This window comes from Prinia subflava, chromosome 4 (genome assembly GCF_021018805.1).
Source record: "Prinia subflava isolate CZ2003 ecotype Zambia chromosome 4, Cam_Psub_1.2, whole genome shotgun sequence".
Taxonomy (NCBI): domain Eukaryota; kingdom Metazoa; phylum Chordata; class Aves; order Passeriformes; family Cisticolidae; genus Prinia; species Prinia subflava.
Window position 1 is genome coordinate 23,343,744 of NC_086250.1, and position 27,484 is coordinate 23,371,227.

At 39.2% G+C, this 27,484-nt stretch overlaps 1 protein-coding gene across 3 annotated transcripts; it reads right to left on the reverse strand.

The window, feature by feature from the left end:
- Positions 1-1,338: 1,338 nt before the first annotated feature.
- On the reverse strand, positions 1,339-27,380 carry ST13 (ST13 Hsp70 interacting protein). Of its 3 annotated transcripts, XM_063395984.1 has the most exons (13): positions 27,213-27,352; positions 26,377-26,522; positions 22,544-22,601; positions 21,264-21,333; positions 21,089-21,159; positions 20,518-20,584; positions 19,865-19,949; positions 17,283-17,393; positions 15,970-16,072; positions 12,662-12,778; positions 11,852-11,915; positions 10,566-10,660; positions 1,339-1,722 (listed from the first exon to the last, which is right to left on the reverse strand). In XM_063395984.1, exons 3-13 carry the CDS (start codon positions 22,598-22,600, stop codon positions 1,402-1,404), a joined length of 1,161 nt encoding a protein of 386 aa, XP_063252054.1. In that variant the 5' UTR covers position 22,601; positions 26,377-26,522; positions 27,213-27,352; the 3' UTR covers positions 1,339-1,401. The 3 variants fall into 3 exon arrangements, with proteins under 3 accessions (XP_063252054.1, XP_063252053.1, XP_063252056.1); XM_063395983.1 differs by lacking the exon at positions 26,377-26,522 and having other exon boundaries at positions 27,213-27,380; XM_063395986.1 differs by lacking the exons at positions 1,339-1,722; positions 26,377-26,522 and adding an exon at positions 2,109-5,826 and having other exon boundaries at positions 27,213-27,376.
- Positions 27,381-27,484: the final 104 nt, after the last annotated feature.

Here is a 27,484-nt window from a genome sequence, read left to right on the forward strand (position 1 = left end):
GTAATCATACCCATATTAAAAATGACATATGTGAACTCTGCCCGAACCAATTTTGCCTGAGCCTCTGGAATGATGCAGTGTTCCCTATGCACTTCATCTAGGTCCAGGGACATCAGAAAAGTTGAAATTCTTTTTAAGTTACTTGCATTTGCCGTTATTACATTTAATGTCCTATCAAGGTACTTGCTCAACCTACCTAGACCAAATGTCCCTCAGCCACCTTTAGTTTTACATAGACTAAGTAATTGTCAAACACAAATTTTTGTTGCCTTGATGTTGCTTTTGCCCTCAGGCCCTTGATAAATGTCTAACATCTGTTCTAAATGCACATTTTTCTGGTCCATTTGTTTGGGGTTTTTTGTAAAGGCTAGTAATTAATTCCAGTTCAGAATCTTGCTTTTTCTGGTTTGAGAAGTTTTTACACAAGAGACTACAGAAAAAATGTGCCAGATTATAAAATGGCTTCTGAAAACCCTTCTTCCACCCCGGCCAATAACTTTTCCTCATTGTAGGATAACAAATAAGTGTGAGGGAAAACCATCTTGTAGAGCTGTTGTGTCAATTTTTCCTTATAAACTCCTAGCAACAACCCATATGTTAGACCAGTTTTTAAAAAATCTGAAATAAGAAAGCACAGGTGATTTTCTCTTCCAACTAAGAACTAGATACTAGTGGCTAAACATCAGAATTATTTTTCTCTAATGAGAGGCAGTGCAGCTGGCAGCAGCTCAGATACTTCATTCTCAATATAGTACTTTGAATTTTTTCCATCTAATTTTGATGATTTCCTAACAACTTGTATCTTCAGCCCATTTTAGAAGCTAATTTTATTGAAAATTGCACTGGTTGTTAAATGATTTCAGCTATGATATTTTTCCTTCTGAAATGAGAAATGCAAATTCAATTCATTTCTAGAACTCTTACCCACCAGTGAGAATGTTAGAAAACTAAATCTTTCAATAATGGATTCAATTTACTATGATCTGCTTTAGACCTCACCTCCGTATTACTTACTTCACACTTGAGTAACAAGTACCTTCTTTTTTAAAATACTTTTGTTCTATAAAAATTATGCACACCATCTGGACTGCTGCAGCTGCTGTACTTCAGGATGAAATTCTGAGATAAACTGCTAACCTAAACCTTATAATCCTTCACATTAAATTTCTTGACATACAGTAGCAACTCACATTCCTTGTAGCCTTTAAAATAATGTCTTGGTTTGAAAGACAGATATCTGCTAGGAAGGAGGCAGGACCTCCCTAGAGATGGAGAATTCAAATCCCCTCCCTCCAAATTATTCTAATTTAGAAAATTAAAGGGGCTTTCAGGCAGACGTATGGGGATAGGAATAACAGTTCTTTAATAGTATATATGACAAAACGAACAAACAAACGACAACTACAGCATTAATAATAAACAGAACCAGGAACCTTGAGGGCTTTCTTTCACAAAAAACGCCCAGGGCAGTTTGATCTCGGTGCCCCTGCAGGACTCCAAGAGGCCGAGCTGGAAGGGAGGAATGTCCCGGGCTGGTGGATGAGATGAGGAGCTCTGTGCTGGTAGCTGGAGCAGCAGGGATGTCCCGGCAGGGCTGGGCAGTGCAGGGCTACAGTGTAGCAGGAAAACCTCAAAGCTCTGAAGAAGCAGCGGCAGTGGGGGGATGGCCAGAGAAAGTGAGCTCAGGATTCCTGGGTACAGGAGCAGATGATGGTAGATTTCCTAGGACAAGATGGAGTGATGGCTGTGAACTCTCCTTGCAGCAAGCAGCAGCTTGACTGTCCTCCTCGATGCTGAGAGCAAGAGAGAGCAACTGTCCCCCCTAGCTCTGTCTTTTCCCAAAGCTCATGTTATCTCTCCTCTGAGGGAAGCTCCCTGAGACCCAAAACAACAGGTGTAGCCTTGTGCTGCCATCTCCTTCAGCTACTCCCTTTGTTCTGGTTAAGCACTGTCATTAAGTTTTCGTAGCAACTTATGGGAAAAAATTCTGTAAGTGAAAAAGAGGCAAATCTAACCCCCAACAAATAAATGTTTATGCATTAAAAAAAATCCTGTGCAACAACAAACATGCCAAAGTTGTAACCCACTTAACAAAGAGACATAACAGATTCTGCAAATATATGTCTTTATTGATAAGACTTCAAACTTGTCTGAATCATCCATCTAGACTACAGCTTTCAAAAATGTGTTTGTACTGCAGACATATACGGTAGTAACACTCTGTTAGCAAGATTACAAATGAACATCTGGATTTGGTTAGTCATCAGGATTCAGATTTACAGGAGAATCCTCAGTATTTACATTCCATGGGACCTCTGGCCCTCCAGTCAGTAGGGACAAGGAAAAGTTTGTCTTACATTAAGTTCCTGTTTGTGAGGATATCAAGTGAGTAGGACTTACCCACGCTTTGTCTTGCAAGGTGATCAGTGACTTGTCACTTTAATTTTTTTTCCTTGCTCCATACTATAGCTCCACCAGCAACCACCTGATCTGCTTCATTTAATTGCCACATCAAAACTGTTCCTGCTTCCTCTGTATTTGTATTTTCTTTTATCACTACTGACCTCCTATGATTTGTCTTGTGGTACTGAACATGGAGATATCTGCATTCAGTTGGACACCACATTTTTTTACTCCACTTCAGCTCTTTGGTAATCCAGAATTACTTTCTTAAAATGCTGCCCGCACTCCATCATCCTCAAGGCTGAGGCCCATCTGCCTTCATCCAACTTTTAGAGTCTGGCTCCTACTTATCCAGTCACTGCCTTCTCACAAAAACAAACCAAGCCACCTCAACAAGTAGTATTTATTCATAGCCCAACAATGGAGAGAAAATTTCAAAAAAATTCTGGTAAAGGCACCAAGCTTTGCATTTTCCACATTACAACGCAAAAGGACTCCCTGTGAACTAGAACAGCCTGGATGTGGCAACTGAGCTGACTCTTGCTTTCCCTTGGGGCAGCAGGTGAACCAGAGAGGACAGTCAAGTCATTGGGAACAAGACTATGAGCCTCTGCTACCAGTCAGCTGCAGGTGCATCACTGCACTCCTGGGCAGCCTGGGTCATTGAACCTGTGGCATAGGATCAGCCAAACAGCACAGTACAGGACTTGTGCACAAGGCTGAAAGGCACACCTGAGCCAGGGGCAGGACTGGCAGTACTCTGTCCCAGCTGACATCCATACAATCTTGCAGCTTTCAGAGATCAAGTGCCAGCAGAGCTGATTATTGCCACTGCTCTTACAACAACCACCTCTACACTATGCTGCAACAGAACAAACAACCTGAAGGAGCTGCCAGTAAATATAGGAGCAACCAACTCCCTAGTTTAGCTACTTATATTCCACATTTGAAACTTCTCATCTCTGCTCATCTTTTGTGCAGTTAGCTTTCTGCACTTTTATTTCTGTTCAAACCAGCTTAGCTGCTTGGATGTCCATACACCAACTTGGGGAACTGAGATGAGGTCCAGACAGCTCATCAATTTACTTGCTGAGTAACACTAAAACTAAAAAAGCTCACATACCAAGGGAGTCACAGATGTATATTCCCAAAGAACAGGAATTCAGCTAAACTGCTAATGCCAATATCAAAATGAGAGAGAATGCTTTTATAGAATCTATCAACTCTCAGTAAGGGCAACTGATGTGTAAGCAAACAGGCAGGACACAGATGACCATTTTTATTAGGTAGGAGTAACTTCCTACTTTTGACTGTTCATGGGTAGACAGACACAAATAGCCAAATTGGATTAACAGGAAACTGTAGGGAATAAACTTATATTCAAAATACTATGATTTATGCACAACACATATGCACTACCCTGAATGCAGAGGTCAAGATTTAATGTATATTGAAGGGTGACCTACTTCAAATATCTCTTCTTGGGAATGGGAGATCAAGACTATGACCAAAAGTCATGCACACAGCAACACACAATTGTAATTTGAGTTCATTTGGTCATGAAGATGAGCCCTTAGGCATTTTGTTCCAATTTAAAATACAAGTTATATATACAGTTTAATTAAAGCTTCCATAACTTCCATATTTAATTTAAGCATAACAGTTTTTATCAGAAAGTTACACAACCCCAAAAAGCTGTGTTTTTCAAACCCATACTTTATTTTTAAAGGCTAAGAGAAGTATTCAGAACTGTATTTCTTAAGCAAAAAGATTCACATTTCATTGTGCAGGGTCATTAGTAGGAGAAAAAGCATCTGGGGATTTACTATTTTGCAATTGCTGTTGAGTTCCTACATCAAACCAGATTTGTTTAAAAATGGTAACATCAATTATGGCTTAATATACAGAATTAAAAAAGAGTAACACAACCCTTGAAACTCAAGGGGTGAACAGGTAACTATGGTCATTTTTTCCACGTAAGGATGTTTTAGCCAAGACAAACAGATGAAACAACTGTATTTATTGGTAGCCAAATCAAATGAACATCATCAGCACAGACATTGCTTCAAAGATACCCATGCTGATAAATGCATGTGTTAGAAGAATGTTCTGTCTGTTCCAATTACTTCATCTTTTCCTCCATATCACAAGCCTCAAAACCATGGAGGTATGAAACCACAACAACAGTTTGGTTTTTTTTAAACAAGAGGCTACTAGAAAAGACAGAAGACTACAGAATGTCGTGAAGAGTCATCACCTCTATAGGGACAGCAGAACTTTGACCAAAAAAATTTAATCAATGAGCATGTAAGGACTCAAAACAATTCAGAACCCAGAGCTGCAATTTTGTTGAGTATTCTCCCTTGCACCAATCTGTAACTCTGCATGTACATGTTCTGAATGGCTTGCATTTAGTGGGACAGAGGTAGTGATGGGAACAAGATTCCTTCCCTAAAGTTTCCAAATAGATGTAACCTGGTAAGCATGGCCCCAAGGAAGGGTGAGTGCAACCAGCAAAGGGCCTGCCAACTGTGAAAGGACAAGAGCACAAGCACAGACAGGAAGCTGCTCTCCCATACCCAGATTGATAAATAAAATGTTATGTAAAGGTGCTGGACAAGAACTGAACAAGTAACAAAACATCTGTGGCCTCAGCAATATGTACTTCATGCCAGGTTGTGCAAAGGGTAGAACTGTCCCTTTCCTGCACAGTTGTGGTGATCAAAATGATATAGTATTTGCAGTACTGCCAGAAGTTTCAGTAACTAGCTAGCCTGATTATACTGATAATAGCTCTAAAAAGTCAATCATTCATAAAAAAAAATTGTATTTGCAGACAATTCCTTTATCCAGTTAATTCTTCAGACTTGTCCCACCTTTGCTATTTTTCTGTCCTAAGGGGATTAAGACAGACTTCAACTGTTAATGTACTTTTCCCTTTGCTCAGTGAGAGCAATTAAAAAAAAACGGCATCTTTTTATCTTATACTCCTGGAATACTATAATTTGTTATAAGAATGTTCATTCGGAGAAAACTGTTTGTAATATTTATAATGAAAGGTTGCAACTGTTGGACAAGAAGAGATGGTTGAAAACTAGGCCATCTGAATATAATTTGAATTCTATAAACCAATAATTGAATAAAGTCAATACTTGGGGCTAGAGAACAGTTATCCTTAGAACATCATGTTTCTCTTCTTAAGATCAGAGGTAAAATGGTTTGTTTTATTGCAACACTGGTTAGCCAAATCCAATTCTTGCCATTCAGATATGATTTTTTTAAGAACTCAGGATTTTACGGTTTACTGCCAAATTTGGCAGACAATTTACTGATGAGATTCATGACCTTTGGATTGCTCTGGTACTTGGACATATTTGCTGGGTTCTGGGCAACATCTTGGAATGCAGCCATAACTTCTGGATCCTGGACAAAAAGGAAAAAAAAATAGGGCATTTGTAAAACAACTCCACAAAAGCGATTATTTGGTTCCACATGAATCTAGTTTTGCTCAGCTTTTACATGACAAGCCTACATTAGACTTGGCCTGAAGTCTCTAAAGACAACCCAATATTACAGTGTATGTTGTTAAAGTTGCGTCACTAAACACTAGAGTCATTACTGAACTTGTTACAGTAATGGTTCAGTGTGTGAGAAGGGGGATAGGATAAGACTTGTGTTTTCCCAGGACAGGAGCTATCAAACACAGCCACACCTAATGTATTATTTCTGTTCAGGCATCTTTCAAATGCATTTTGAAGGAGGTAGGAGTTTGATGTGTGTAGCATGCATGATTGGGTAACTGCTCTGAGCAACAGCTGACTCTTACCCTTTTCTCATTACTCTAAAGTGCCCAAAAATTAACTCCATCTTGTCTATTTAGTATAAGAAGGATTAATACCTTTTCCCCTACTTCTAGTATACGTTTGGCCTCCACTGACCTTGAACTGGTTTAAATCATTTTACCTGTGTATGTTTTGAACATAATGAATCTGTATGTAACAGTCTTTCATCTCAGCCTGGAAAAAGTTTCCATTATAAGCAATATGTAGAAAAAAAATGCAATTTCCTGTAATTCAACAGAAGTGCAAGCAGTTTATTATGTTCAATACAAATCACAGATGTTAGCTGTAGTTTCATCTGCTGTTTTTTTCTAGGACATTTAAGTATTTTCACCAAAAGACACACTGCTTCCTAGACTTCTAACCCATTGCTACAACAGGCACGTTCTTTGGGAACTTTCACAACCCAACCACTGTGCTTAGAGCTGTCTCTGCTTCAATAACACTATCCTGTACCTATTCTAGCATTAGGCTCAATCCAAAGCTGTTTAACAAGTCTGATCCTAAATTGCATTTGGTAGGTGTGGACTCCACTGAAAGCACCCACACACCTCAGTCATATTTTATACATGTTGGGAACCAAGAGTCCCGTCTTATGGAAGGATTTACAAATGTGTTGTCTCCCTTACAAAAGATAATCTGTGAAGTATATAGAAAATAAAATGCTGAAGTTCAGAAAAGAGAGACTAGATGTATTCTCTTCACTTTACAGGATTCCCATGCAAAGAAAAAAGGCAGACTTTCACAACCTCAGACTGCTTAAATTGATTTCAAAATAGGGCACATGATTATAAAGATTATATCACATTGTTAAGTCTGTGGTTACAGTTACATACAAATCTGGAACAAAAAGCTAAGTAATCTTAGTCACTAGTTTGTGTTAAAGCACTCCTAAATGAATGTTAAATATCCATTTTTATGCTTTGTGTTTCACTTTCCTATAAATTCACAGCAAGTAAATGATTCTGTACTTCTGTGACTCCCTGGAAGCTCTCAGTCTTAGAGAGTGTTTATAATACTCAAGGTTTAACAGTGTTAAGTAATATTATCAAAATAAAACATACGACTGAGGACATCAACACTTCTGTAGGGAAATGTTCAGTGCGCATAAGGTGGAATGGTAGCTATTCTATTAATGGTACTAGGGAGACATTCAGTTTTCTAATGCTTTAGTCTTTAGCTGCAGCAGGAAAAATAATACAAGAAAAAAGTTATCTCTACCTTTTTGTTCCCCCAACTTAACACATTTTGTTGCAAGTGTGTATCTAACATATGGCTACATGTCAAGTAAGGCATAGGTTCATCTTACAAATCACTACTTACAAAAAGAACTTCTACTTGACTGCAAAATGCAAATGTTGCGTGTCTAGAGGAAGCAGTTGTATAAGCAAGATATGAAGTAGTAGTCAACCCTCCAGATTGTCTTGGGTTACAATGTAAGATATAACCAGAGGTATGTATCCTATTACCATTTGTTAAGGCCAAGTAGGGCGGTATTCTTTGTCTCTTCCATGACTCATCTCTCATAACTCTAGGGACGATATCTTCTGTTAATGGGCCAGCTGTTAAAACCAGGTGGGGCAGTTTTCTTTTTCTTCCACCACCCATCCTCCTCCCAGGGAGGTATCTTCTCTTAATGGGCCATTTAGTCTCACTGCATGACGGAGAGGATTACATCATCTCATTATAAGATGCTCCACACAGGGGGAGGAGCCCAGCATTCCTACCCAGATAAAATCTGAGAGTCGGAACACAAGGACAGCCTGTTTCCACTGGATTCCCAGACGAAGACCAGACCCATCTCACCAATACTGAACCTTCAGTGGAAAACTACACCCTTCTACGATATCATCTCTGCTTCAACAGAACCACATCTGTCACTCCATGAGGACTTGATTGGACTGCTACCAACACCCTGACCAACAGGGTGTCAGGTTGTATTCTGACTGTCAGTGTTTTCGTTTGTTTGCTTTTTCTTTTGTACTACTACATTTTTATTTTAATTTTCCTAGTGAAGAACTGTTATTCCTATTCGCATATCTTTGCCTGAGAGCTCCTTGATTTCAAAATTATAATAATTCAGAGAGGGGGTTTACATTCTCCATTCCAAGGGAGGCTCCTGCCTTCCTTAGCAGACATCTGTCTTTCCAAACCAAGACAGATAGACAAAACAGTAAAATAAAACACACTAAAATTTCAGTCAATTCTTCTGGAGGCTAGAAAGCTTAGGGGCAAATCAGCTAAAAAAACCCACACATTAGAAGTCACTGCAAAAAGTTGCAACTTGCTACCATTAAGAAGCTGTGAAAAGAAATGCAAGAGAAGTTTTGCTGCTTTGAGAAAAAAAAAATCCTGAAGAAATAAATCTTCAGGTAATGCAACCAGAAATCTTCACCAAGAAAGTAGTTTTTACAGTGGTTTGCAGAGATCACAATATCACAGAATTGTTAGGGTTGGAAGTGACCTCTGGAGATCATTTAGGCCAACCCCTCTACCCAGGCACAGTCACCTAGACCAGGTAAGATTTATGCCAATGACAAGCAGTAATTCCCCTCAATATGTCTGCAGGTAGCCATATTTGGTTCTTTAGTTGCTTCTATGGATAACAAAATGAAGTTAACAGCAAAACCAGATTAATCCGGCTTGTCTTCAGGCACCCATGGTGGTCAGGTTTATTCAGTGTTGTTAGCTCATGGAGAATAGTATCCAAAATGATGAAATCATAGCAAGTCTAATGAGACTGAGGTGGTGGCCTTTACTCTTAGAATACTCTCATTTTGGCACTAACTCCTCACTATAAAAAGCTTCTACAGACTATCAGTTAAAAAGCAATTTTGGAGTGACTTGTGTGATTCATTATGTTCAGATTTTTTGGTACCTCAGGCAACAGACATAATAGCTGCCAGCTAACATTATCCATCAACATACTCCATAGCTGCACTGGACAGATGGCAAGCAATAGAAACTACGTCTTTTAAAACTAGAGCTTACACGGACAATTCAAAAAAGACCAGAAAGCAGAGTTGGACATTTTAGGAAAAGGTGGCAGTGTAGACATAGATCAAGTTCTAATAAATTGTATGTAGACACCAAGTTGGTACAAAGAGTACAGTAACAGATTCAAGGTTTGCTAACAGGCTGTACATGCTAAAGCCTGCCTGCATTATCAGAAAACACTGTAAACACACATTCTTGCAAGACTCCTATCCTGTGCTGGGGCATATGTAATCAGCATGCAGTGGAGTGGCATGTGACAAGCACTTAATATTTAGCTGCACCGCAACATCGTTTTCAGCAACCTCTCATCACAAACTCCAGTGTTACAGCAGGAAGTACCCAGGTAAGGAAGACAGCTACAAGTCAAGGGCTCTTTCTGCATGGTTTGCATGCAAGCCAACACTGCTGACTGTGGCAGCCTAAATAAAGGTGTGTTTTCCAACATCAGCAACCATTAAGGGAACAAACCCATGAATTTTTGCACGGGAGGTGATGATTTTTTTGTGATTCCAGGGCATACTGAGTAAGCTTCCTTTGCGAAGCCTTTATTTTAATGAGCTGAAGACAATATGTAACTAATCAAAGTAACCCAGAAAAAAAGAAACAAAACAGTTTTATACTTGATCATATTAGAACGCCAGTGTAACTACATAGCTCTGACTTTTTCTAGCCCACCTGCCGTGAAAACTGGTGTTGTCAGACATGTTCCCTTTAATCTGTTTAAATATAGTTCTTGAGTAGAAGTAGTTATGACATTGAGCAATTAATTAAATGAGCAATTGATCAAGCCTACTAGGGAAGAAAGCTTTCTGACTATGATTTCAGAAAATGCCAGATTAACTATACTAATAATACTTTGTCTCTGGCAAAACCTCAAACATTTCATCTCCTAAGAGAAAGGCAATTCTCATCACAAAATTGCTATAATATATTGAGTAAGAAAAATATTACCAATTTTTTTGTTTGTGCATAGTTATCACTCAACACAGTGTGTGTGCAATCAGAAAATGGGCAATGTGTGGAAAACAACCGTTTGAGAGACTGTTTCAAAAGAGATGACAACGGTACATAGCACACAGTTTTGCCTATCAAGGGAGGCAGGGTTTATGTGTCACCTTTAACTAAGCTTCCATTAGCTTGCAAAACAGCTAACATGGAATCCAGACAGTCTGATGTCACATGCATATGGAAAAAAATTTACAACAGAAATAAGCAAACACCCCTATTGCTATCCAAAAGGTCACATCTTCCTTCCTCCCCTTAGACTTATAGGTGCTGCTCTTCTCTCATTCAGAACGTGTAGCTTTGACTTTAACAAATACTCACTTGCATGGCCGCAAGAACTTCTGGATCACTGAGAATCTCATTGAGACCTGGCATACCTGCCATTCCTGGCATGCCTCCAGCTGCAGGAAAGCCACCTGAAAATCCAACACAAGAAAAATGCATGACAAAAAATGTTCAGCTCACCTATACAGTAATTATGCTCACTGAGACCAAGACATACTTGCCACAGACATACTGCCCTTGCCCATCTCTAAAACCATGTCTTCTATATGGCTATAGCTGGTCCACTCAATGGAATGCAGGGTCTTCACTTTCTGTTAGGACCTACATCTTATTTCATCCATGTTTTTAACCCAACTGAGTAGGAGGCTTGTAGTGAGTACAGTTCTTTTCCTGGTTAATTTAAATAAGGTAGGTGTCACGCTCAGGAACATAAGGAGTTTGAATGCCTGGGGTGAAAAATTTAGGGCAGAAGCAGCTCAGTATTATGTCCCAGGCACATTGCACATTTGACAGGAACTTCAGGTTTTGAAAAATTGTACCACCAATGGGAAGAAACTCCAACAAAACACCAAGAAAAATACCTCTGAAGCAAAATGCTTGAGGTTCTCTTATGGAATCCGTATTCTGCAGCTTCTCAGGTGCGCTGAGCATGACACACACAGTCTCTTATCTGGCTGTTGATCCAGCTGGAGCACACACACAGCCTATCTCAACTCCCAGCTACATCTCAATCCTAAAGAGAATCAGTACTTTTGTTTCTCCCCAGTTCATTGTGTAACACGGAAAGCCTGATTTTTGTGAAGCTGTCAAGGATAATTTTTCTATAAGGTAATCTGCATTACTTCCTTTAAAAAACTACTCTGTTAACAACAGCTTGCAACCAGCACAGACTTCCCTCATGTTCAATCCAAATTTTCAACTTTAAGCTATTGTTCTTAAGCAGCATGGATTCAAGGTACCCTGGAGAATTCAGAAAACATTTTTAAACATATTATCAAACAAATTCTGCTTCTTTTGTTTTCCCCGACCTAAATCCTTTAATTATTGATTTCTGTCCTCCTCCTACTTGCTACACAGCATCAATCCTCTTCCAGAGAAAGAATCCCATCCCTCTTACAACTAGTGCTCCAAGAGTTATTAGTACACAAGTTCTATACTTCACATAAGATTTTTCTGTCTTGAGAACAAATGCTATGAAACTGCAGTTTTTATAATACTATTATAACATATATTATTATTATATTTCCATAGGGAATTATTATATTCCCTATGGAAACAACAGCCACCTCTACCTCAAGTATTGGTGCTGAAAAATAAAATACCTGGGAAGCCACCTGGGAAGCCACTAAACTGAGCTCCTCCTGCCTGTCGTCTTGCTTCTTCCTCCTGCAGATGAAAGCACATCATTCCACATAAAACAATGGAACTGCAGTCTGTTTTCTACTGCTCAGCTGGGTTTAGGAGAAAAAAAATAGCCAAGACTGTTTCAGGCAGATACGCTGTCACAAGAAACAAAGCACTCTACCGTCTTGAAAACCACTGAAAAAAAATTGCTCTGCCTATTCTTAATTTTGTACATGATTTCAGGTTAGTTATGAAGGGTATGTTTCTACTGAATACAAACTCTACCATTTGTTTTAGCTCCCCAACTGTATTTTTAGAACTCCCAACCCCCACATTTTAAGATACATCATTAAAGCACAAAAAAAACCCAAAAAACCCACAAAAACCTAAAAACAAACAAACAAACAAAAAAACAAAACCCAAGCAAACTGTGCCAGGAATTGAGGAAGAGATGCAAAGTATTATTTTGAATTTAAAACCTCCCACTTTCGGATATTCAAGTACTTTAAGTGAAAAATATTCTGGAACAGTCATAGAATAACTTGACTTCTTGAAATACAGGATTAGTAGAGACTCTAGAGACTGTTTTTGTCACAAGCAATAAAACCAGATGAACTCAAATGCCCTCTTCTCCAGATTTCATTATTGGTTAAGTAAGCAAGGCAAAAACTAACTCTCTAAAATTTAAAACTTACATTTAAATTATTTTTCCTCTGTAATTAATTTTAATCAAAATGAACATTCTCCAAATTATTAAGAAATATTAAAGAAATAAAAAGAATATTCACCCGTTGTGCTTTCTCGTGCTCCTCCCGTGCCTTCTTCACTCTTTCTATTCTTTCTTTGATTTCCTTTTCTTCACGTTTCCGCTCATATTTTCGTCGATGTTCTGCAATTTTCTGAGCCTATCACAATGGAATACCAGGAGTTCCTATACATTTCTAGCATATCAGACAACATACTTCAATACAAAACACTTGAAGCATAATCAACTCGTTCTACCAGTTTTTAAAAACTAAGATCTGATTTCACATCCTAAAAGCCTCTGTTTTAGGAGCCATTTGCTACTTCTTTCCCATGGCAGTCAGTCATTATGGTCTACTCAAGACTGATTTGATTCACCAGAACATTCATTCTAGCATAATTTTTGTAGCCATTTTGGGACTTGCATCATCATTAGAACTTGAACATATTATTATTCCATGTTCTTTTATGGTTTTATGCTGAAATATTGATTTCTCTGGGGCTAAAACCAGCAACTGCCCTGGAAAAGGGCACAGCAGGAAGTGTAATTCCCACTGCACACACACACACACTTTTTAGATACCTCTAATTAGGTTTCAGATACCTCTACAGCATGTACAGACCAACACAAGCAGACCAAAGAATTCCTCAACCAAACTAAGAAAGGGCTGGTGGGGAGAAAGTTTGTTTCCTTTTACTAACTTCTTCCTCAGGTGTATTAAATCTATAGTCCCAGCAAAAGAGGAGTTAAGCATGGCTCCAAGAGGAGCTCCAAGGCTCCTCACTCAGGCCTCCTTATAACAGAATTAACTGCAGCACTGCTTTCCTCAAAACAGAAGGTATTCTTAGAAATACTCCCAAAAATGGTTCATGATTTCAGAAACAGTGTATGATGGTTACTCTGTAACATTCCTGTAACTAAAAATCACATAGTAAAATCCAGGTGCAAGAACAAAGATACCACTAAAACAACAGATACTCTTGTATTCTTTTAGAATACTCTTTAAAGGAAAAAATTACTTTTTAAGTAGCAGAGCTTTGATACAACTTATTTTAGCCAGGAGATACTCATTCCATATTACATCATTCCTGAAGTGCATTGCCAGAGAAAGCACACTGGAAGAAGCAGGCATGCTAGAGAGTGAATGCAGCACTTGCTATCAGATCATGACATCACTGACATTTAAAGGCTTATTAGGAGAGAGGTAAGTGTTCTGTTTTCTTTTTAATTAAGTATAAAGAGTTTCCTAATTTTAGATTTTTGTTATTTCTAAGCATTTCTCAAAATGAACTAAACATTTTTAGATTTTGACTTAGACTTTTAGCTGAAAGTGCTACAAAGTAAAAAATTCTACAAAAGCTTGAAGTGAATAAATTAGATGAACACATCATTTTCACGTACAAAAGATTTTGAAAATCACCCATGAAAAGATCCTGTGTTTTTTCCTAGAGCTACATACAGAGATTTCCATGCAATTAGCAACTAAACATCAATGTATCATAGGTACTCACTCTACTGTTTCTGTGCTCAGGCAGATTAACAGGGAAAGAAAAGGTTCCCCCTCAGCCAAGCATTAAGTATTACTTCACATGAAAACCAGTGAGACCTAAGACCAAATTATATTGAGCAAAGATCAGTAGTCTCCAAAACAGAAGACTAACATGTTGTAAAATGGTTTCCATAGTAATTTTGCTGGAGATAGAAAAGACATGGTAGAAAAACTGAAAGCTGAAGTTATTAGACACAGGAATGTTTATGCGTATGGGGGTTTTAAGCTTGACTGGCTGCCAGATGCTCACTAAGCCACTCTCTCATAGGACAGGAAGAGAAAATAAGATGGAGAAGCTCTTGGCTTGAGATAAAGACACTATCACTCACCCAATACCATCATGGGCAAAACAGATTCAGCCTGGGGAGGATTAATTTATTTACTGCCCATTAAAAATGGAGGAGAATGATGAAAAACAGAACTACAGCCACCTTATTCCCAAAGCTCAGCTTTACTGCCTCACTCCCCACTCTTCCACCCTGAAGAGCACAGTGGGATGGGGACTATCATCAGTGTCTAACACTGTACTTCTGCCACTCCTTCCTTCTCACACCTTTCTCCTGCCCCAGCGTACCTGCCCCACAGGATACGGTTCTTCACAAACTGCTCCAGTGTGGTTGTCCCCACAAGGTACAGTGCTTAAACAACAAATTGTTCCACCATGCATCCCCCATGACATGCAAACTCCTGCCACAATACCAGCTTCTGTATAGGCTTCTCTCCACAGGCTGCAGTTTCTGCCAGGAGCCTGCTCCAGGGAACTCTCCATAAGCTTTCTTCAGGGCAGATCCACTTCCTCTGTCATGGGATCCTCCATGGGCTGCAGGGGGGATCTGCCCCACTGTGGATCTCCATGGCCTCAAGAAGGACAACCTGCTTAAACATGACCTTCTCCATTGGCTACAGGGGAATCTCTGCTCCCATGCCTAGCACACCTCCTCCCACTTCCTTCTTCACTGATCTTGGTGTCTCTGAGGGGTTGCTTCTCTCATATTTTCCTTCTTTACTGCCCTCTCTCTCACAGCTGTTACACTGTGTTTTTTAACCCTTTCTTAAATATGTTATCACAGAAGCACCACTGACTTGCTCAGCTTTGGCACCAGCTGGAATTGGCTCCCTCTGACACAGGGGCAGCCTTGGATCCCTCCTTACAAGAGGCCAGCCCTGCAATCTTCACCTTTCCCCAAACATCCTATATAAATCCAATACAATGCAACAGCTGCTGTCTGTGGTCTGTTAATCACTTCAAAGAAACAGGTAAAAACATAGAAAAGAAAGCCTGCTATCAACAGCATTACAGAAGTTTCTCCTTAGAAGATTGTTGGGATCAGCCAGGGGAGAACAGCTGAAAACCAGTTGTGCAGAGCTAAGGCTGCCCTTATGGGGCTGACTAATCAAAGTACGAACCACAGCAAAATGTTTCCTTTGGAAAATGTGCTTAAGGTCAAAGCTTTGATCAATTCAGAAATATCTCAGGGAAAAAATCAATTATCAGCTATCTCCAGCTTGTCTGAAGGTTTTTAGTCTAGATTCTAAAATACCTGGCAAATTTCAACTGCTTCAGATTCTTCTGTTAAAATTTTTAAAAGGAATGTATTTCATACATGCCCAGACCCACACACTCAATTTTTCTACACACAGCCATAAACAGCTGTTACTAAAGACAGAAGTATTTATAAACTCAATCTGAAGCGTCAGAAGACATATGAACACACTTCTTCCAGACAATGCCTGTTGAAGAATATGAAGGCAGCTATGTCACTCAGATATAGGAAAGACCTCAAACATTCCTCCCCACTTACTCTTGGCTGCACCTCCTTCAGCATGGCACTCGCATCTTCATCATAATCCAGTTTACAAGCTAATGCAAGATCATGAGCTGCTTCCTCCCAGTGACCAAGAAGTCTGGAATTCAGAAGACACCATCAGTCAGAAGGAAAAACTGAACACTTGATGGTCTTCAAAACATTTAATCATGCATCACTCAGAAATTTTACCTAGAGCTACAAGGACTTACAGAAATTTAATAATTATGGTGTTTCCTCTAAGCTGGACACTACAATACCATTAGAGGACAATTGCTTGTTTGCTTCATATCCTTATAGTAACAATGAGTAAAAAACTCTCCATGAAATCATGTCATTGTCTGCTATAAAGAACAATCTAACAGGGAGAAGTACCCTAGCTACACTCATGGAGCACTACTACCCCCTCAGGCTTAAGTGGACCCTATTACTCAGCACTCAAACCTCGTGACTGGATGTACCGTGTCTTAACTGAAGCTGTCACGTAAGTCTCATACTCTTGATAATTAAAAATTTAAGCAAATGGTGGTATTACTAAATGGTCAAAGCACTTCTGCTCACAGACAGAGGTAATAATTCAAACTAGCCCTCCTACACTTAAGCTTCACACTGTAAATGAAAACTGCAGACACTAACAAACTACTCTCTAAACACTGTCTAAAATGCTTTTTTAAAAGTTGTATTAGCATTTACTTCTTCCACTTTTATATAAGCCACAAGAATTGTCACCTTTTTTCTTAATTTATTGCTATTAAAAAAAAAAAGTTGAACTATAGTTGGCAGAATGCCTAACACCATTTTAAATAATTACACTGTTTGCTTAATAACATTTCTCGATTGCAACAAATGTATTTACTACGTAAAAGAGCTCCAGGGTCTAAGGAAAAAGGACAGCAGAGAAATGTTCAAGAATTAGAGGTCAGTAAAAAAACCCTAACAAATTAAGTGAAAACAAGAGACCTTAAAACAAATAAAACAAGATCTCATAATCTAGATCTCATAACCTTTACCTAATGATAAGAAAATATTATTCAGAAAAGGAGTAAGCCATTAGAAGATGAGAGAGAGAGAGAGGAAGGGTGGGGGGGTTGACGGGATGGTACCAAAAGGACTACTCATAAATTGCCATCAATAAATCAGCATCATCCTTATTCACTAAGCCACATACTCAGCACAATGGTTTCTTGGCTCACAGCTACTGCTCTCAGGTACAGGACAAACATTTCAGAGGCACAGAGAAGGAGAGAATGTATGAACAAAACCATTCCCCCCACGTGAAGATAACATCAAATACAGGTGCAGTTCATTACCTATGTGCTTTCCCCCTCCACTTATAGGTCTGTGCCGAGTCAGGATTAATCTTGATGGCCCTGTCACAATCTCTAATGGCAGCATTTGGCTTCTGCAGTTTCACAAAAACACTGTGGGAAGAAGAACATTTATCATACATATTGAAATATCAAGTTACTAACTTAAGCTGGAAATAATTTTGGATGGCTAACAGTCAAGGTAGTGAGATAATGCGATTGAAGAGCTGAGTTCAAAAAGATTTCATAGTAACATAGATAATAAAGTCGCTAAAACTTAGTCACACCCTCCCAGCATTGTAGGTGAGTCAGGAACAAGAACTGAAAGCATTCATTGTTCAGATTCAAGCCTTGCCAGCAAGAATAACTTAAGTACAGATGAGAAGATACACAAATGCAAAGGACAGTTCAGCCCCATGGTGCTTGGGGTCTCTGGCCAATGGCAACTAGCAATTTGAACAGAACAACAATATTCTGCACGCCATATTGCAGACTTAGTAAGATAAAAAAAGCATGCGGAGTTACACAGGCTACAAGGATCAACAGCTAGAGTCATGAGGAAAAGGAGGTAGCAGATGAGTCATCAAAATCAAAAGCAGCAAAACAAACACAAACTCCACAAGAAACCCTAATCCATTGTCAGTTAAATGTAAAACCTGAAAATTTTACAACACACAAGCATATCAGACTAACTAGTAGAGCAGTACTTTAGGAGGTTCAAGTAATTAAAATTAAAAATCTCTTAAGGAAACATTAAAAAACATTCCTGAATTGGAAAAAGTATTCAACATTCACCATATAACATATTCCATGTCAGAACATCTATATCTACACCTAATTCTACATCTCCCCTTTACATGTATTTGAAAACAGTTTGTCAACAATTCCTGTAAGTAACTTCATTATTATGGCTTCTTACAAAGCAAGAACAAAGTCACACATTGTTTTCTAGGAACAAACAGGTGGACAGGGTGTCAGGGAAGTGTCCCGAAGCTACACCGCATCAAAGAGAGCCATTCCAATGCTGCTGGCTCCACAAAACCCCTAGTCTCTCAAACACACAAACCCCTCAGAACCACAAACCCCTCCTAGCACTTGATCAGCATGGCAAGTTTTACAATATCCTAATATATTACTCGTTTCTTTCTACAGCAGACCAAATTGAGGGAACTTTTAAACTTCTCCTGACATTCTTATTTTTCGTTGCTACATCCAGCCCTGAGAAGACAGGACACGGTAAGAGATTTTAAAAATACTGTTATGATGGCAACAGCAACAGTGTATTGAGGGACTACAAGTTGTGTTACCTGCAAAAACTTTGATATGGAAAGAAAAAACCAGCAAGGCAAGTACCAGTTAAGATGTATTACAATGGAACAGTATTTTGTATTGCAAAGGACAGTGATTAATCTTACGAAAATTTAAGTTCTCTTTGAATAAAACTTTGCTATGGGAAAGATCCACTAAATTATCAAATCATCCATGATTAGTGGTCTTTTGTGTAAAAACAGAAAAAAATCTTCTTCTGCAACCCATACTTGTCAAGCCTTCCTGAAGAATCAGGAAGATAAAGATGTTTGCATGTTATGAATTTAGAAAGTTCCCAATGCATCATCTGCAGTCTGGTAGATGTAAGTAGCAGTAAGGTGGGTAGAGAATGGGCTGAGATACAGACGTGTCCTGTTGAAACATAAGACTGTTGAACAGAACCAGATCTACTAACAAATTCATTTAGCAGGTACAACAAGGGAGAGAATTCACACGATTCTTAACTAAGTTTGCATCTAAATAGGGTATCATTTCAATCATCATCTTAATCCCACAATGTACTTCAGATTTTACAAGTGTTTGTATGTAACCCAGCATTATTCTATCTCAACATACCAAAAGCACTACTGAAGAATACTTTCAGTGCAGGTAGCTCCATGTGCAGCTGCAGTGTCAGCTGAAGATTGAACTCTGGGTGGTGGGAGCCCCAGGCAAGAATTGGTGTCAGGGGGACCTGTGGCCCAGCCAGGTGACTGGACACTCTCAGACACAGCAGGAGCCCATGACCCCAGACTTTCACAAGCACAGACTGTGAAGGTATAAAAGCCCAGGGCTTTCTTTATTTGGAATGCCTCCTCAGAGGCACCAGTTTGAGCTGTTATTTTGTTATTGCACCATGATTAAATTATTTTAAGGATCCAGATGTCTAAGCGTCTGCTGTGGGAAACCCAGGGTCAAGACAGTAAGGAAACCTGATCTGCCTGCATGAGTGTGGGGGCTGTAGCTGCAAAGGTGCTTCAGTCTCAACTGCCTGACTGCCAGGGTGCCCCCTGGAAGGTCAGACAGGAAAGTATTTGTAATGTTACCACAATGCATTTTGGAACACCATTCTGTTACTTACTCTATTACCAAGATTCTTTATATGGCTGCTACAACAAATCTGGTGAGTCAAATAGAGGAGAAACTGTATTAAATGAACAGTTCCCTTTCCCTCCTGTGGTTAAAGTTTACACAGTTCCTCAACTTGCCTTATATTTAGGCTCCTTAAGGAAAAGAACAGAACAGGCAGAAACATAAATCACTAGTTTATGACTCACCTTGCCCTCTTGGCGTACAAGATGGCCAAACATGGATTCAGCTTGATAGCATCTGTGAACAAGTCAACAGCCTTCTGAAGGTCCCCTAAATATAAGTACCAGTGAAGTTTCAATCATAATGTAATGAAATTACATACGAATTCCCAAACCTGCCTCAAATAGTGTTATGTTCTTAGAGAGAACATTATCATGAAAGAAAAATCACTTTCTCCCTCTCACTATGTAAGTGAAGTACAAACTCCAAAATTAATGCTTGAGGAGAAGAGATACTCTTCCCAATTAAATTTGTATATTTAACTTTAAATGCAATCAAATAGAATGTCACATCTTTCCCATACATCTTTTCACTGCATTGAGACAAACAACTACAGACGCTAATCATAATATGGAGGGAATTACTGTAATGATCAATTTGTAATTAAGATGCTGTAGCACCTCATTCCCCCTCTCCCATCTTTCCCTAAATTATGACTACATTGGAAAAACAGTACTCGAAGAAGCTTTCATATTCTAGATAGTTCTGGGTATCCAACAAGAAGTATGTTTTCTCCTCCTTGAAAGCATTGAAAATGGTCCAACTATTCACCTTCATTTTTTTAACAGGAGAAGGAAAAATAACGCCCTTGAATAAGTATTAAAAAATAATATATCACCTTCACTGAGAGCATTTATCGCTTCAATCTTCTTTTCATTAGCTTGATCTGCCATCTCTTCAGTTACCTAACAAAATAAAATGAAAAACACACACAAATCCCAAAAGCTATAGAGTCCAGGCCAGAATTACCACACTAAGACATCACCAAAGGAGAAAGTGCTTCAGTTGTCCAATTCCAGAACCTTAATTTTAATTTGCATTTAAATCGTAGTTCAAAAACCCACAAAACCTTTGCTTTCAGCTTGAAGACATTAGTCAACATTATTTTTAGCTATAAAACACTTGAAAGCTAAGTTGAATAATGGTAGAATTCTACGTTTGCATTGGTGTTTTGATAAACTTCTTGGGTGTTTTCTGACCTGATCTTCCACATGGAACTTTCTGCTTGACTCTAACCTTGAATAAGAAAAGAATGTTATTTTAAGCTAATAAGTTTTCTGTTTAGAAGAAAAAGAGCCAAAACAAAAGCTGGCTACACAGATAATATTCATCCTCTCCCAGCTGGTATCCTTGATTACACTCAAACCCTCCTATCTTTCCTACTGCCACACTGAAAAGATTTTGCTTACCTCCACATTTTCATCTCCCATTTCTTGATGGTCATCATTGTCTGGTTCTATCACTCCCTCATTATCAATTTCTGGGGGAAAAATAAAAAGCAAGACTAAGCTCCATCTACAGAGACAGGATTTTCAGAATCATTTTCACATTGGCGAAATGCAATCAAGTCACTATTTTCCCCACCTAAGTCGCTCTCTTCACTTTCTGGTTCAGGTGATTTAACCGGCTCCTCTGTGTGTTCTTCTGCTTTGCCCTGAGAAAAACACATACTTGTAAAGCAGACATTATTTCTGACTGATGCTCAATTTCTGCTCTCATAAATAAAAATGTATTAGAAAAATCAGATTGCTATACAGCTGAACCATCTTATTTTTTAGATACTAATCTCCTTTTCCCTCCTTTTAGATTAAGCCTATCATGTATGCAAATATTTCAGAGCCCAAATCTGGACTCATGAACTTCTATTATTGGTAAATCTGGTCCTTCAAATTTTGAAATTCAATAACCAAAACCAAATAATCCAAATAACATCCAATTCAGATCCAGTTTTGTAGTGATTACTAACCGCCCCTTCCAATTTTCCTGCCTTCCCTCACACATTTTCTGGATCAAAAATTCTCTCAATTTAATAACATTATGCTAAGGTCCCTCAGCAGGGAACAATAAGCTGATGTCAGTGATTTAAATATTGTTTTCCTTTGCCAAGGTCTGAGCTTGTTGCCACTTCTACATAGTTAAGAGTATTTTTTTAAAATTTATAATGTTTTCTTATCAAATTTTAACTAAATTTCATCTGAATCCCATAACTTAGCACATCCTGTCTATTATCACAGATACAAGCTGCTTGTCTTCATGCTTAGTGTCACCAACTATATTCAGTATACATACAATCCCTCCATATTGGTCTAAGTAGCCAGTAATCCCAGCATTCAATGTCTTGTTGAAAAAATTAAAAAACATCTTTTTTCCAAAAGAATTTCAAACTTGAAAAATCCTGATATAAATATCAATAAGGTAAATTTATTTTCTCCCTTAAAATAAATCAACAAAAGCCAACATCTTCCACAATACTGCCTTAAAAATTTGATAGTTCAACTGATCACTTCATTACTTATGATGCTCATTAATACTTCTCATGAAAAGATTATAATTCAATGCACTAATGATGAGAGAATGGTTTATAAACAGACAAGCGAAAACAAAAAAAAAGAAATCAAGACTCTGTATGGCATTTGCATTGCAGAGAACATCAGGCATTCAAGATTAGGGAAATAGAGCATAATAACACTTGAACTAGGAAGCCAACTGTAACAAGTCACCTGCAACACACAATGGGCAGGCTTCAGACTGAAATCTCACATTTAGCCTCACATCTGAGAGAAAACTGACAGCAAATTTTCCCCTTCTGCCACTCATTAATTTTGCCAGCATCAATTTTCAGTGATAAATTCTTCATATCTCACCTTACTTGTCCCCTCTGTGGAGGCACTGGCTGGAGCAGGCGGTATTGTGCCTCCCATACTTTTCAGCAAAACAGAGAAAAGACAAAACAAAACAGTAAGATTGTCAAAATAGTGGCATATATTTTATTGATTCAAATCCTGGTAATCTCAGCTTTTTGTAGTAACACAAAACATGATGATCCATTTCACTGTCAAAGCAGCAGAGTACACATTCCCCACACTTTTCTCAGTGTAGTGAATGCACACTGTCTGTTGTACAGCTTTATTGAGACTTGTACTCACTTGCATCACCCCTCACCCATCATCCTTTCTCACAAGGAAAAGCTGCCTCTTGGCTCAAATGGATTTTCTCCTTTAAATGTAATTCATGTTTGAATCAAAACTGGGTATTATGATTATAGATATTACTAAAATTAAAATTCTCTTTTTGAACAGAGGTCAAACAATTAAAGAGAACAGCCTAAAATGCCTATGCAATTAAAAACAAACTGCTGCCTAGAAAAAATATCTCTTATATATTGCAATATTCCTGCCTCTCTTTCGCCACAATTAAGGAGCATTCTTGGTGGAGACAGCATTCTGTCAATATAGAATAAACTTCCACATGCTACTGACTTTGATTAGCAGCCAGGAATAAGCAGAGGCTGAATTCTCTAGCTGTTTGATAGACCATCTAATCATAACTGTGACAGTAATCCATAAGGAATACCATTCCCAGCAATCTCCTGCCCCACATTTCCACCTAGTGACAGTTTTCAATAAAAATGTTTTCATGAACTCAACAACCAACTGTTGGGGCTCCACACAACTGGTTAGATGGGATGCAGGAGAGAGGAGAAGAAGATGGGTAAACAGGGCTGGCCAGGAGGAATTGGAAGGACTATCTGCTTTCAGGAATTAGTGCAACATAAAACTGTATCCCAACGATGAGAAGTTATAGTTCCTTAAGTTAACCTACTGCAGTCCATTCTCCCCTCTTTCCTCCCTCCTGTCAGCAGCACCTCAGAGTCAGACCTCAAACTGGCTGAAAACAAACCTGAATGAGGCAGAATAGGACAGGGATAGGGATGAACTGGGGGAGAAAGAGTAGAAGGAGTTGGAGAAGGAGTTGACAGGATTGACAGCTTCTGGCACAACGCCCTGCAGCAAAAGACAAGCAAACAGCACTAAACTATTTCTCATTTACAAGGAAAAACTGTCAAAAAAACCCCAAAACCAACAGACAAAACCCCAACAAGTGACAAACTTCAACATGTTCTAAAGCTATTGCAACAATCTCTGTGTGACTCCGGGATGTTGACATTACTTAATCAAAGTTATACTGCAAGGACTAAACAACAGCAGTCTAAGAAATCATTATCCAGCCAGGCACAAAACATGGAACGCGGACTAACTGTTCTTCCTAATTTTTGCCCTCACAGGGTGACAATAGAACACATAACTCTATTAGTCTCTAAAAACCAAGGAGAGGAATACAGGGACCATCTAGTGACGCCTTGGAACTTTACTTCTGCATAAAGAAAACTACAAATTACAAAGCATCTTAGCAGAGCTAATAGCTAATATCCATGGTACTAGCTGGTTTTAAGTCTGAAACCTTAAATCACCTCAAGACTGAAACAACTTAGTCAGTCTCCTCTATTCTCTTCATATCCCTCTGAAAACTATCCAAGTCTAGTTGAATTTGAGAAACGTTTACTGATATACACGCATGTCTTACAATATGCTATTTCATGGACTGCCAAGGCTAAACAGTTTCACTCACAGTACTTGAAAATGTTTTTGCTATCCTGGTCATCTCTATTTAAACTACAGTTATAATCCCAGAATAACTCAAAAGCAAGCTACTCTAAAATCTCTTAACCCAGTATTTGATAACAATGATTGCATACACAGCCAGGATATATGCAAAGCTTGCAATGTATTAAATCTCAGCAGTATATGGAAACACAAAACACTTTTATAGGGAAAGGCAGGTACTGAGCTGTAGATAAAGCACAGACACACATAAGACAAAAAGAGTTTTAAGTGTGTGATTGTTCATAACAACTGGGAGTTGTCAGGGCTCCATTGCAATAGTGACTGCACATTTTCACTCATCACTGCCATGAAAAGTGTCACATTTGTGAACTTGTCGGAAGAACTGCAAGTGTGATTTCTGCAACCACTTTTATTATTGACAGCAAATTCTTGTTAGAGAGAAATTTGATTACCATGAATTCAAAAGGGTAAAAATCTATTTGAACAAAACAATAAAAAAAGGCAGAAAGCCTTATTCATCAATTAGGGATTCTGTGTTTTATTTTTAAGGACTGCTATTGTTTCTTTGTTCAATTGCTGGGTTTTGAAACACGTTTCCTTTACTGACTCATTTCATAATAATTCAAGTAAAACATTTGTATTTTTATGCAATTATGAAAAAGTGGGCTTGATAAAAAGAGTGTCAAAACACTTTCCAAACACACTCACACACTACCCTATGCTTTCTCTACAAAGAGTGTCGATACAGAAATTAAATACAACAGGTAGGCAGAATAAGGGTTAGAAAAAAACAAGTGCATGAAAACAGGTAAGACTTAAGGTTACTGATGCAATATTAACAGCTAATCAAAGCATCCCATTCTGGCTTCATGCGTAGTCAGCATAATTTAAATTATCACTAGGTTTAAGGAAAAAATAAATCAAAGCAATTAGCAGAATTTTAATCGAAAAATTTAATGATGGATTTTAATATAATTTAGTCATTATTCTAATCACTCATAACACTACCTAGATAAACAAACCTATGTCTTTCAGATTAAGACAGGTAAGCCAGACTGAGATGTATGAGTTATCGAGTTTATTTCCACCTGGAGGCAGGTCATGTGGTTTGAAGCAGTTTACAAAGAATGATCAGACCCTATAATGTACTCAACAGTTCTACTGCACAGAACACTATTATGTAAAAGCAGAAAGAGGAAAGAGGAAAACCCACCAGAATTCCAGACAGTTTTGCATGGTAAGTAATTTGGGTACCACTACCACCACTACCACCATCCAAGCAATAATTAGTACAAGTGGTAATTATTTAGGCAAATATTTAATTCAAATATGTGAAGAAAACCAGAAAACTTGAGAGAGCTGTAGGAGGTTCTGCTCTAAAGTATTTTTTAACTTTTGAGATTTTGAGATGAAAGACATTCAGTGAAAATTTTACATGTAGAAAACATTCCATGACTCTAAATGTAATTACTGTATTTATAAGACAAGCACCAAATACAAATTCTAAAAATTAATCTGGAAATTATAGCCCTTCCTATTAACATGGAGAAAGTCACATCTTTCCATCAATCTTCCCATTCCCTAACACTTTCTTTGGCAAAAAAGTGTTCTTCCTCTCCCTCTAACAGTAGTCTGTCCACACCTTCGGACTTATGGAACAGAAGTACTGGAAGAAGCCTAGGGTAAGGCACTGAAATACTTTATGCATAGCAAAAGGAATAAAGACTTGCAGTAGGATGAGACAGACATAGATCTTCCTCCTATGCAGGGGTACATCTACTGTCAGGACTGCAAAGCCAAGTTCAGTTCAATACCAGTTTTACAACCACAGTATTATTCAGATGTGGAAAAATTTTAAATATCACTGTAAAAAACCATGAATAAACACTTCATTGTAGCCATTTTCAATATAGAACATACTGTGAAATGCCGTATTTACTTCTCTAAATATATGTACATTTATATACATCTATACACACAAACCCATACTGATTAACACAGATTTTCTAAAACAAATCCCAGTTTGTCACTAGATAAAAATCTTTCAAATTCTCTTTGCTTAACATGTGCACCTGAACGTATGTCCCTCACTTCTCAAGAGTTCTTTATCACAGCAGACATAAAAGCCATGAGAGGCACCGTAACTGAACACAGGGTTTCTGAGTTCTCCGCCAGCAGCAAAGAATCCTAACCCTTCCAGTCTCGTGCTTCTGGGCGCCTAGGGTGTAACCCAAAGAAGAGTTTAATTTGTGAAGCATCTGTTACGGCAGGCCCCGTTCACACAGAATACATGCAGTGTAAACAGCAGGTACCTCAGTGGTTCACAGGGAGAGGGGAGATAGACTACCTTTGAGGCATTAAACTTCAAAGAGCAAAACACGTTTTTGACAGGAACTGTATTTGCAACGTACTTTGTGCTTTTGGGTACCAGGATGTAAATCAACGTCCCTCACCTCCCCACAAACTCGGCTCCCTTTTAAGACAGGCTAGCCAAGTCTGCTGCGTAATGCGACATTAGCTCAGTATTACTCTGGGGCTTTCCAGGCTGGAAAGCTGAGCCACTGAGATGGTCGGGGCGCGGGCTTTTTGCAATGGAAATAGCCAGCGTTAACGAAACAAAACGAAAAATTAACAAATCTTTTTAACGCGCCAGGACTAATCCCCAGAGGGAAGAGGAGTAGAGGGCGGGAAGAAAAGGGGAGGAGGGTGGGAAGGCCGCAGCGCGGACCGGACCGGATCCAGGGCGGCGACACTGCGCGCCCCCCATCCCGGCCACGCGGCGCGCCCGCGCGCCGGCACGCGCTGAGGAGACACACTCCCCTCCCCATACCGCGTCCCGCGCCAGAACACCCCTAACCCCTCCCCCCTCGCCCCTCACGGCTGCCTCCTTCCGCTGCCTGGGACCGACCTCTCCACCCACTCGCGGAGAAAGGCTAGCTCTGGGGTGTGCAGCAGGCTCGGGTTCTGCTTGCACAGCCGGACGAAGGCCCGCAGTTCACTCAGCTTGCGCGAGTCCATGGCGGCTCGGCGACGGCCCAAGCACGCTCGTTTCTCCGCCCCCCCCCCCCCCCCCGCCACGGAACCTTCCAGCCCGCCCACCAGAGGGCCCGCCCACCAGAGGGCCCGCCCACCAGAGGGCCCGCCCACCAGAGGGCCCGCCCACCAGAGGGCCCGCCCACC

Bases quoted from the DNA above. Each gene is read 5' to 3' on its own strand.
- ST13 (XM_063395983.1), bottom strand. From the start codon at position 27,322: ATGGACTCGCGCAAGCTGAGTGAACTGCGGGCCTTCGTCCGGCTGTGC. The intron at 21,334-22,543 runs GTGAGATATGAA...TGTTTTTCTCAG, and splicing joins CCACAGAGGGGACAAGTAAG to GGCAAAGCAGAAGAACACAC. The intron at 20,585-21,088 runs GTAAGCAAAATC...TTATTTTGTTAG, and splicing joins TGGGAGATGAAAATGTGGAG to GTAACTGAAGAGATGGCAGA.